General features: G+C 35.3%; 1 protein-coding gene across 5 annotated transcripts in view; it reads right to left on the reverse strand.

Moving 5' to 3' along the window:
- Positions 1 to 12,201, reverse strand: part of LOC107153585 (synaptotagmin binding cytoplasmic RNA interacting protein) — a 27,872-nt gene extending 15,671 nt beyond the window's left edge. For all 5 annotated transcript variants that reach the window (XM_015499148.2, XM_015499139.2, XM_048805401.1 and 2 more), the window contains exons 1-5: positions 12,017 to 12,201; positions 11,170 to 11,288; positions 10,938 to 11,045; positions 8,093 to 8,206; positions 7,819 to 7,995 (exon numbers count right to left, since the gene is read on the reverse strand). In XM_015499148.2, coding sequence (XP_015354634.1) covers positions 7,819 to 7,995; positions 8,093 to 8,206; positions 10,938 to 11,045; positions 11,170 to 11,288; positions 12,017 to 12,164 — 666 coding nt within the window. In that variant the 5' untranslated portion in view covers positions 12,165 to 12,201. The remainder of the gene's footprint in view (positions 1 to 7,818; positions 7,996 to 8,092; positions 8,207 to 10,937; positions 11,046 to 11,169; positions 11,289 to 12,016) is intronic.
- Positions 12,202 to 12,854: the final 653 nt, after the last annotated feature.

Genomic DNA, 12,854 nt, shown 5'->3' on the forward strand with positions numbered 1-12,854 from the left:
GAGGAAGGTTGTCTTGCCACTGGTATTTATTGGGTAAGTAAATGTCAGTAATACTGGGAAACATCCTACCATTCACACAGGACAGGACAGCCAATCACAACAAAGAATCATCTACTCTAAATAAAACAACAGGAGTGGTGAGGTTGAGAAATCCTATCATATACTGTTTTCTAACATATCATGTAAGGTCTATTTACCAGTTTTTCTTTTCCATCAACCCAAAAGCCTCTTCGAAGCAGAAACATTTGTTATCAGAAAATACTGTCACTATGATTGAATCTGTCATTGTTTGGGATTATGGATAATTAGACGATAGTGCCTTACTTCTACAAACAGGTCAACCTAAGAACACAATAAATTGCATTTAAACATGTATACCCCCCAATAGATTTTTATAATCAAGCATCAAATAGCCAGCCTTAGTGGCATGTCAATAATTTTGGATTTGGTTTTCTAGTCTGTAACTCTTAAAAAGTTGACAAAAACTGTAGAAATATATTAAAAAAAAAAAAAAGGAAGGAAGGAAATACAAAATGTTTAAAGGGAAAAACAGGAATTTCAAGGGTGACACTAGTGGTATCATCATCACCATCATCATCATCATCATCATCATGTATTTTGTTTTCCAAAAGTTCTAAAAGTGAAGTTAATTAAGAAATACATAACAAAAACATGAATTCTTGGATATACCAACAAAATAATATTGAAAGTAAAAACAATCCTCACAAGAACTCTAGCAGTGAAAGGCAAGACAACAGAGGAAAAAAATTCCCTCAAGGCATCAATCAGAAATATAGGGAAGCCAATCCATTGATTATACTGGTAGTGTAGCCAACACTTCCGGCAACTACCAACATAATCAATGCTACCTTTTATAAATTATTATTTTTACTATTATCTACAGAAAAACCATTTCTTTCCTTCTAACCCATCATGCCAGCTCATCTCTGAACAATAACATGAATATTTAGCAAAAGTTATAAAATAAACTTTTTCTCCCACATTCAAAGAAAACTTAGAACAGGTAGCACAGAATAAATTAGCTCTCCAATGAAAATACAAGTCTTTAAAGGAGCAAAGAAACCTTGTGGGCATACTATCCAAATAAAACAAAGTACTCAGAAATAAACATTTCTTGAATGCTCCATCTACGAAGTATGTGTATTTAAATGTCCAAATGCTTAATCTTTCTCACTCCACTACCAAACTTTCACCTCAAGTAACAAATCTCATCTCAGCTAGCAGGTTAACAACAGTTGAGTTTCATGGTGAAAAGGAAACACAAAAATCTAAGCCTGAAGAGAAACTCAAATTTAACAATGATGAACCCTAACCACTCACAAACATGAGATCTTTTCTACTTTTGGAAGGTGAGCCCTAGCTTTCAGGCCCAATGCCACAGTAGGGTCACCAAATATAAAGATGAACTTTGACCATTCAATGTGGTTTTAGTACTTATGTATCCAAAATAGGAGGTCTGAGAGTTCTTAAAATACAGAACTTAAATATTTCATCTAGACTTAAATTTTTAAGTCATTTTTTTCCTTCTTCATCGACATCAGCTACCAAATTCCCAGAAATTTAGCAGTTTCAGATATGGAATCTGATCAGTTCTAACTCTTCTCAGTGAAGTTACTACCTCCCCCAAGCCCATCCATTTTAATTTTAAGCATTACTGGGCCTAAGTCTACTTCCCTAAAAATTCTAAAGTAAATCCATTTCTTCCCCAAATGACAGCACTTCATTTACCTGTACAAGTTCATGACTCAGTTGTTCTCTCTGATTGACTAATCATTCCTTCTTTGATAATGGCGAACTAAAATGCCTCCAAGAGACTGGCAGTGTCACTTAAGAATGTCATTCATAACACAATATTAGTAGATGTAGACTAAGATTGAGAATTTTAGATTGGACAGGAGACCACTAATTTTCCACTTCTTGACACCATACACTCCTATTATAGGTAGTCCACGTTATTTAGCTTATTTGGCATTCACATCATATTGCTGACTCACAGCACAGCTTATTTTACAAAGGACTTCAATTTTGTCAACTCCATTCTATTAGTAGTCCAAATCGGACTACCTTACCCTATCGAAGTTTTTCAAACCTTGATTTTATCACCCAAGGCATTATCCTCATGGCTTACAGATTTAACACCTTTCAGTCCAACTATACCCTCACATAAGGTACTGATAAAAATTTAGATAAGTTCTACAAAATATCATTAGTAGCCAATCATTTCTCTATTCAAAATCTTTGCCCCCTCTCTATTGCTGCCATCCTCCTTTTGTCCTTTTTTCTCTTCATCCAAATATCCTTCATTATTCAAACATTTACATAAAGCCACCACACCAAGGCTCAAACTTTAATGGGACTAGGCAATTCTAAACTACCACCTTCTGGCATTGGTTTTTATTAAAGTTTTATCTCCTACTTATTTCCTCAAAACAGTTTTAACTATGTATACTTGCTTTCTTCAGTGTGCTGCTCAAATCTTTCACACAATCCTTCTCTACCAAACCTAATTCAAAGCAATCTCTCCCTTCATCCTTTCTTCACTCGTTTCACCATATGCTTGCATTTTAATTGCAGGCGTCTTCTAACAAACTTTTCTAACGTCAAAAAACTTGCATATCCATAATAAACCTTTTCATGTTAAACATAATACTTACTAAATTTCTACTAAAGTATTTTGTAATCTATTTTGTTAGCTGCAGTCATCAGAACAGTTTTACCTACATTATGTTGGTAGGACGACTGTGGTAAATAAAACCGTCAGTGGTTGTTAAAATTTTGACTTTCAATGTGCAAACAAAGATCTAATCTAGGGCTAGGGATGTGGCTCAAATGGTAGCACACTCGCCTGGCATGCATGAGGCACTGGGTTCAATCCTCAGCACCACATAAAAATATTTTTAAAAATCTTTAAAAAAAAAAAAAAAGATCTCATCTACTCCAGTGTTTGTAACATGAGACACTAGTAGCATTTTCACCAGGACATTTTCCTTATTTGGACTGTCACAGCACTGCAGCACCACTGACCCTAGCCTCCAATTCCAGTAGCATACCAAATAAATATACATAACACACTTGCCTGCCCGCCCTTCTTCCTGGTTACTGTAATAATCAAAACCCCATATATTCCCAAATAGGTGAGGGGAAAGCTCATTATCACACACTCATCTATCTAATCCCTATATCTGATGGTAGCACAGAATAAATAAAATTACTGCAAATGAAACCTTTGAGCTACATAGAAATATAAATTATTGGGTCAAACGATGTATTAGATGGCACTAGTCAGCCAGTCAGGTTATTTACCCACCATCTATTACATAGTGGCACTGTTCTAAAAGGTTAGCAATATGGGGTGGATGGCTTATATTCTTTTACTAAGTCAAGAAATAATTTTAGCAGGGCACAGTGGTGCATGCCTCTAATCACAGTGACTCATGAGGCTGAGACAGGAGGATTCCAAATTCAGCCAGCCCTTAGCAATTTATTGAGGCCCTAAGCAACTGGGCAAGACCTGTCTCTAATACAAAAAAGGGCTAGGGACGTAGCTCAGCGGTTAAGTGCCCCTGGGTTCAATCCCAGGTACCCAATAGATAGAAATAATTTAAGCAATGCCTTAAATTTTTTTTTTTTTTTTGGCTTCTTTAACTCACAATTACCACCTACACAAAGCAGGAAACGCTATTATATGTATGTATGTATTTATTTGTGGTGCAGCACCTGGGGCTTCATGCATACCAGGGAGATACTCTACCCCTAAACCACACCCCCAGTCCAGCAAAACCTATTTCATAAAGATCAGGATATAACTGGAAGTTAATGGTATAACTGGAAGGTAAGCTGCTCAAAGTCAGGAAAGGCCTTCCAACAGGACCTTATTGATAAGTCATCAGCAGTAACATCTGGGCTGCTTTCCAAGCGTAGAAAAGCAAAATAGCAGAAAGTGGTCTACAGATAAAAATGGCCATAGTTTATTTGGAAGACAAAAAAGAAGGGCAAGTGAAGCTGTTAAGAGAAAGATCATGAAAGGAGGAAGAGGTAGGCAAGGACCTGATTGGATATGCATGGTTTGGAAGTTTTCAGCATGGGAATATTTTTATCTAATCTGTACTGTTAAATGTAAAGGACAACAGAAGTCAGTGAGAGTAGTCAGGATTCTTCAGTAGTCCGAATGGTACAAATGGTACCACAGTGTTAACAGTAAAGATGGTATAGGTGATAGATGCCAAAAATATCTTGGCAGTGGAGGCATGACTTACCTTGTGAGCTCTTTTTACCACTGCCTAAATACTAGATAATTTAAAGAATCACACTACTTGGTGCCATAATTTGTACTGATGGATTCAATTGTGTTCTAGTTAATGTAGCACTTAGCACCAAGCCTATCCCTCAAAAAGTACTCAAGTGGTAACTATTAATTACCTTTTCATAAGTTTAGATACTATCTCCCTAGCTAGATTACCATCATTTAGAGATGGGCTTGTTTTACTCCCCCAAAATACAAAGCAGATGTTGGTTGAAAATATGGTCATTCGAGAATGCTTCAGTTTCTTGTAACTCCATGCTTCTTCTGCTAGTAAGATCCATTAACCCATTTTTACAAGTAATCCACATGCAAATTATAATCTGTAAATTTTTAATCTTGGATAACAATTGCTGAATCAGTATTTTTTTTTTTAAAAAAGGACAAACACCTGAACAAACTCAACCTCAAGATATTCAAGACACTCAAATGTTTCAATTTTTTCTGATGTATAAATAAATGCAGAATGGGGCTGGGGATGTGGCTCAAGCGGTAGCGCGCTCGCCTGGCATGCGTGTGGCCCAGGTTCGATCATCAGCACCACATACAAACAAAGATGTTGTGTCCGCTGGAAACTAATAAATATTAAAATTCTCTCTCTTTAAAATAAATAAGAATAAATGCAGAAGAGGTACTTTCACAACATTTGTCATGTATAACTACAGTGACACTTCAATTATATAAAACTGCATCTTTATATTAGAGTTGTAACTCAAAAAGAGACTCAAGATAAAATACAAGAAGGGACAGTTTCCAAAGTATGCTCCCTTGAGGAATGTATTTAGGAAGGAAAAAGGCATTTCCACAACTGAATACAAAGTAGCAAAAAACACTGAAAATCAATTTGAGGGTTTTTTTGTTTTTTGTTTGCTTTTTAGATATTTTTCCAGAATGTTTAAATTACATCACTTTCTCTAAAAACCTAATCCTTACTTTTATTGCTGTATTTAATCAAACCTCTCAAATCCTATCCACAATAAAAAATTCTTTAAAAAAAAGCAAATATGTCCAACTCAACCCAATGGACATACATCAATACCACCCACACACAAAAAAAAAAATTCAGGCACCAAAATGCAAAGCTTCCTATTTGTCAAATAGTAAAATACAATTGTATCCTCAGATAAGGACTCAAATCACAACAGAGAAACCCATAAAGAAGTGGTAAAGGTTTAGGACAAGAGTTAGTTCATAGACCAATCAAAAAGGCTGCTTGGTTATTTTAAGAAATTTCTACATGAGTTAGAACATTTGCATCTTAATATTTATATTAATATATAGTAATATAGGCTAAAGATATAAATAAGTGTCCTCTACCAATGCAATTTTGCAACAACTTTGTAGAAACCTGTTAAGCTAAAACAACTATCCAAACTAAAACACTTCAAAATATACTTACTGGCACTCAAAAGACACTGACCTATCTTTACTATAAGCCTTCTAGAAATCATCTAGAAACAAGAATCTACCATAACAAGTATAGTATGACATCAAGAATTAAATAATCTACAATTTCAATTTAATGGTTCTTTTCCAAAATGATTCCAATACCACATTACTGGCTAAATTTTGTATTAGGTTTTTGTAGCAAGATAGTTCATTGAGTTTCTCAATCGTTCTGCATTTTCATATTAAAACTTAACAGCTGCTTTTATTAAAAAAAGAAAAGTGGGGCTGGGGTTGTAGCTCAGTGGTAGAGTGCTTGCCTCGCATGTGTGAGGCCCTGGGTTCGGTCTCCAGCATCATGTAAAAATAAATAAAAAAAAAGAGTAATAAAGATACTGTGTCCATCTACAACTAAAAAAAACATTAAAAAAAAAAAAAAACTTACTACCACTTTGTTGCTACCCAGCAAAAATACTCTGAAATTAAGCATATAATTTCTAAAGTACCTCTTTCTAAAGCTCCAAAAAGTCCTTCATTTTACCTGAACTGATAAAACCAAAATTTTGACAAATCCAAGGTTACAATGCTATCAGTGAATGGCTCCCTATGAACCAATATCCCCTCTGAAATAGGAAGCATTCTTTTAAGGAGAGCAGTTACTCCTTACTAAAAAGTGACAAAATTCCTGAATTCTCTCTTTAAAGAAACCCATTTTTCTAATGTCAAATCTCCACAACACTCAATTATGTGTACACACACACACAAACACACAAACACAATGTAAGAATTCAAGCAATACAGAACAGCAAAATAAAGCATACTGATTTTTCTCCTTAAAGTCTGCCTTAAAATGTGATACAGGTTGAGCATCCCAAATCTGAAAATCAGAAATCCAAATACGATGCACAAAACCTTGGAATTCTCAAGCATTTCAGATTTTTGCATTAGGGACGTTCAACCATTAAAGCCTATGCAAATATCCCAAAACTGGAAAAACTCTGAAATCTGAAATCTACTTCTGGTTCCAAGTATTTTGGATAAGGGATACTTAACCTGTATATATGGGGAAAAAAATATTTTTTAGAAGAAATTACTCAAGAGTTTTCTCAGAATTATCACAAAATGTTAGATAAGGCAAAATTTAAAAACATCTGTCCAGTGAGTGACCCATCTACAAAAGTTTCCTTCTACTTGTATTCCTTGTTAAGTTCCATAGGTTTAAATTAACCTCTGGCTCTGAAATTCTAAATAAATCATAGAAACCTTGATTCACAGAATTTAATAAAACTTTTGGCAAACGCATATAGTTCCAGCTACTTAGGAAGCTAAGGCAAGAGGATCACTTAAGCCCAGGAGTTCAAGATCAGCCTGAGCAATGCAGTAAGACTCCATCTCGGCGGGGGGAGTTTGAAGTTAAATAAGCCATTTTAAACATTAAAATTTCTTTACAAAGTCAGAGAAACTAACTAGGTTTTCACCTATCTGGTATTTTTATTTATTTTTTATTTTTTATTTTTTTTAAAGAGAGAGTGAGAGAGAGAGAGGTAGAGAGAATTTTTTTAATATTTATTTTTTAGTATTTGGCGGACACAACATCTTTGTTTGTATGTGGTGCTGAGGATCGAACCCGGGCCGCACGCATGCCAGGCGAGCGCGCTACCGCTTGAGCCACATCCCCAGCCCCTATCTGGTATTTTTAAATCAAATATTGCCACTCGACATAAAACCCCTTATGGCATTATCTAGAAATTTATAACAATGTCTTTGTAAATTTTTGAAAAAAATATGGCTCAGATGCAGCCAGAAAACTATGAGAGCACTATTACAGTTATTTTCCTAAACTTTTCCACATTCCTATAAATTTAAATTCACAAACACACATACAAAACCCTATCTTTATGCCAGGTGTTTCAAGAACTAGTAACCAGGAATTCTACATACTACTCATAGATCCTGACTCTAAAACTATTTGTGTAAATACTTCACAATGTTTACACAGAAAATGTCGAATATATTGCCTAATGAAAGGCACAATAAGAAAAAAACCTGGCAATAAAGATAGTGAATATGAAGATTTGGGAGGAGGGGACAACAACAGCAAAAAAACTTACCAATTTAACAGCCTCTTGAGCTGCTTCTTTTGTACAAAAAGTGACAAACGCATAACCTCTATTGAGACCAGTGAGTGGATCCATCATTAGACGAAGATCCCATATAGGTCCAGCTTTCTCAAATAATGGAACAAGCTCATCCTCAAACAGATCTCTTGGGATCTTCCCCACAAATATCTGTAAATTAAATATGAAGTAAAAACCATGGAGAATTCTTTAGGAAACCAGATACCTGTGCTTTATTACAAAAGGTACAAGTTTTTAGTTTCTTTACCTCAGTGCCAACAGAAGGCTGCTGACCTGAATAAACAGAATCTGGAGGCGGTCCCCCATACTTCCTCTGTCCAGTGGTCACATCAAGTGTGTAGCCTGTTCTTTCCAAGAGTGCCTTGAAAAGTTCAAACACCATTGATACTTTTAGTATTAGACTATCTATATTCACACATTAATAGTAGTTAAAAATCAACCTTGTTCAAATCTTTCTAATTATCTTAGCAACATTCCCCCATAAATATATTTCTGGGATCTGTTTAAAATTTTCCCTTTAATATGTACTTATTGCCCTGAACATACTGTCAAAACTTCAGGATCCTCTGCCAAATTAAAATAATCTCAATTACTGGTGGTGAAAATTAAGCTCCATCAACAACTTCCAGGAGATGATGTATCCACTCCACTAATACCTCCTAAAAAATAACTGCACCTAACTTGATTAACTATAAATTTCTTACCAGTGTGTACCTGACTCCTAGGTACACACTGCCATTCTGGTCATTTTGTCAACCCCTGAAGATATTATACTCCCCAAACCAAGGAAATTGCATGGAAATGGAAGGAGACCCTCATTGTTATACAAAATTACATATAAGAGGAAGTGAGGGGAAAGGGGAAAAAAAAAAAAGGGAGAGAAATGAATTACAGTAGATGGGGTAGAGAGAAAAGATGGGAAGGGAGGGGAGGAGAGATAGTAGAGGATAGGAAAGGCAACAGAATACAACAGACACTAGTATAGCAATATGTAAAAACGTGGATGTGTAACCGATGTGATTCTGCAATCTGTATCCCGGGTAAAAATGGGAGTTCATAACCCACTTGAATGAAATGAATGAAATATGATATGTCAAGAACTATGTAATATTTTGAACAACTAATAATAAAAAAAAAAAAAAAGAAACTTGTGAAGTACGGGAAAAACAAACTCGTATTATTTGACATTAAAGTACCATGCATCACAGGTTAGCACAGGTAATTCAGAAAAGTCAAAATGACTAAAAAATTTATGACATTGCAACAATGTAACTTAACTTCTACATTTTATCTCCCTGAAAGTGAACTGTTAAAATTTACACAACTCATTTCACTTCAGAGTAGGAGTTTCTCTTCACTCCTTATAATGGTAGGTAAAAGTACTAAAGAGTAGCCCATTAATCTTTAAAGAAAAAGTCAAGAATTAGTCCCACCTCTCTACCACATCAGCCACAAAACAAACATGGTTTTCTCTAAACAACAAAACCAATCTACTAATTAGCTGGTAATTCTGAAATTAAAAAAAAAAAAAATCCTATGACAAAACTTGTTAAAATGTTGTCAAATGGTTTGGGATGGCCACGTTTTTTTTTTTTGGTTTGTTTATAACATTTTCTACCCAAAGAACATTAAATATGAAATTATTAAGCTAGGAATGTAGTATTTGCCTAGCATGCTTGAAGTTCTGGGTTTAATCTCCAGCACCATCAAAAAGAAAGTATCATTCATTTACAAAAACACATAATTCACATGCAAAAAAGCCTTTGTTCTTCAACTTTATAACCAAGAAGTTCACAAGAAGCTATTTAAAGTAGTTCTTTCTTCTTTAACCCCCAAATAGGACTGCTTCATAGCACAGTACCACACTGGGTAACAAAACTAAAAATATGACTATCACATAAACCAAATGGCTTATTCCTATTCTCACATGTCATCTGTGCCAGTAGAGTTATGCTTTCTTTTAATCTTTCTATGATCCAAATAACACCTTTTGTCAATGTATTTAAAAAAAAAAAAAAAATTACTCCCCATCAAACATCCTATAAAAATGTCTATCACAATTTAGATACCATTAAAGCTTTAAACTACCTTCCAAACACAGAATTGAAAGACATAAACTCATTTTGTTTATAAAGTTTTAATGTAATAAAATTAACTTCCCAATATATATTTAATTATAAGTAGCATAATTACAATGGGGAAAATCCCCATTTTTTCATGGGGAAAAATACATTTATAATTTAAATTCAATTCACTAACAAATAGACTTTTTAAAGTCTCAAATTCTTGGTTGACATTAAGCTAGTTCCATCTTCCAATCTTATCTATATTACAGGATTCCCTCTTCCCCCCTATTAAAACCTTATCTAACATCTATGCCTTTCTTAATAACTTGTCTTCTCAAACCCTAACTCTTGGCCCAAGAACAGTGGTGCAACTATAAAAGAACACAAAATTAAAAACTAATATGAACCATATTTCTATGAACTAGAAAACTCACCAAACAAAGATCAAAATCTAGCTGAATTTAAGGCCATTTAATCTCCCATGACCTTAAAATTACCCAAAAAAGCCTTTCACCCCATTTGTTTCTCATTTACATTCCCACACTGAACAATCTTACTGTTAAAGGTTGCTTTTAGAAATAAAACAAGCTAACCTTAATAAAAGATGCTAATGCAAGAAGCAGTGTTAAAATTACAAATTCACTGGGGCTTGAGCCTTCTAAGATAATAAAACAGCAGTTTACTACACACTTTCTACCAGCAGGTAGAAAAGTAAACCAATTCCTCCCAGTTTGATCTGTCAGTAAACTAACTTGTATCTTTATAAAAAGTATCTAGATATATAATGGATAGGTTTCTTTAAATGTTTTATTTGGCATATTAATAACCCAGATTTAAACATTAGTAGCTAACAAGAACAGCAAATTGTTTTTTTCTGTTCTAAATGTCCAGATACTTTCAAAAAACAGTAATTAGAAAAGACGAACAATCTTTAAAATATAAATACTTAAATGTCACACCAAAGGAATATTTATCAAAGCTACAAAATGGTTAAGGGAACTTCAAAAGGAATTTTTAAAGACATACCTTAATTTTTGCTTCATCTGGTCCTTTACTAGAATCTGCAACTTTGGTCCCCTGTTTTTCTCTCTGCCTATAAGTCTTCATGACTCCACATAAAAAGGCACTTTTGTTCTGCAAAAAAAATTTCCATTCATATTTAACAATTACCATTTATATGTCTAATAAAACCAAAATCTGTGTATCAAAACTAATCAAAATTTTTAATCTTTCTACACTGACATTAAATTAACATTACCTGAACATGAGAGAGATCACTGTCTTTAAACTGTTGAAGAACTGCCAATGCGCCGTCTTCATTGAACTCTTTTAAAGCTTCAATAGCTCTTTCATCTAAATCACTATGTGCAACTAGCCCTGGAGAAGAGAAAACTTAATTAGTTATCAACTTTCAACATTTCTGAAAAAGTTAAAAAATATAAAAGACCTGTATGGGCCAATATATGTATGTTTGTGACAACAATTTTATTCCCCTTATCTGCCTAATGAAAAACAAACATTCCTTAGCCACTCAAAATTGCATTCTGAACTAAATAATGCCTCTCAACCACACAATACAAGTCAACTTATTTTACATTGTTTTGTGTCCAAGTCAGATGGTTCTCAACACTACCTTATTTCTACAGTAAATATACAGACTTACAAATCCTAAAGTCAACCAACAAAATACCAAGCATGACAACTGAACATCTACTCAATTACAAGTACCACTAGAAAAAAGAACCACCACACCAATACAGACAACAAGTCTACAGTTACCAAGTTATTTAACAAGAATCCTATTATAAAAATACCCAAAAAAGTCACATGGTCTGCTCCCAACATTTAGCAGCTGTTGCTACTGTCATATAGTTATCCATCAGGCCAGTCAGCCTTCCCCTAGGGAGGGCCTATCCCTGCTTAACACTTCCCTCCCTCTACACACCTTAACCTCTAGTTCAAACCTAAGTTAACCAACTATCAGAACAAGTCAAATCTCTAGTTCCCACACTTATTGGAAACCACAAAAAGTTGCTATTTTAGCTCAAAGCCAGAAATCCAATAGAAAAATTTCATAATGTAATTTTGCAAGTGTTAGTTCTTACCTGCAACGTAAATTTCATCTAGTTTTTCAGCAACTTTCTGTGGTAAACCAGCATCAAGCAATGTCTGAAAATTTTCTGAATGGATAACTGCAGAAGTAGTATCCATGGGCTCTTCAGTACCATTTCCATTAACATGTTCTGTAGCCATGTTTCCAGAGATCTGTTCAAACGCAATAAGCAAAATTAAACTAGGATCTTCAAACAGAATACAGGACAATATGAGAAGCCCAATCTTTACTTTCTCTACCACTTACTACACCAATCAACCTGTGCCTCCCTTGAAAAAAAGCCTTACTTTAGAGTCACTATCGCCTGACAAGCCAGATTTGGAGCCCAGGGCACAGAAGGACCGATATGCTATATTCTTCCTGAGCACCACCCCTGACTCACCTGCTAACACTCCCTAGAAAAAACCATATTACAAAGGAAGCCCAATCAGCACGGAGACGAGTCAGCGTGCCACATGCAGCTGTTCCCGTACGGAAAAAAAGGTGTGTGTAAAGAAAGCAAAGCTGGGCTCGTCCCTGTCCAAGGTAAACCCCCAAAGTGCGCTTTTCCCGCCTGCCGCTTATAGATCAGTAACAACAGCCAGCGAAGAACAAAGCGTTTACACAAGACACCTTCCCACCACCCAATTTCTCCACCCTTCACCCCCACACCCCAAAGCCCGCCCCCGACTCCGCACCCAGACCGGCAGCCTCACCACTGCAGCCGCCAGGAGCCCATTAGAAACACGTGCTTTACGCCTTCAAAATGTCCTACAACTTCCTTCAACGGAAACCCACCAAGTCCCAGGCCAAGACGACCATCACTGGCTCCCAAAATCAACCCGCAGCCG

Source organism: Marmota marmota, unplaced genomic scaffold, assembly GCF_001458135.2.
Source record: "Marmota marmota marmota unplaced genomic scaffold, marMar, whole genome shotgun sequence".
In the NCBI taxonomy this organism is placed as follows: domain Eukaryota; kingdom Metazoa; phylum Chordata; class Mammalia; order Rodentia; family Sciuridae; genus Marmota; species Marmota marmota.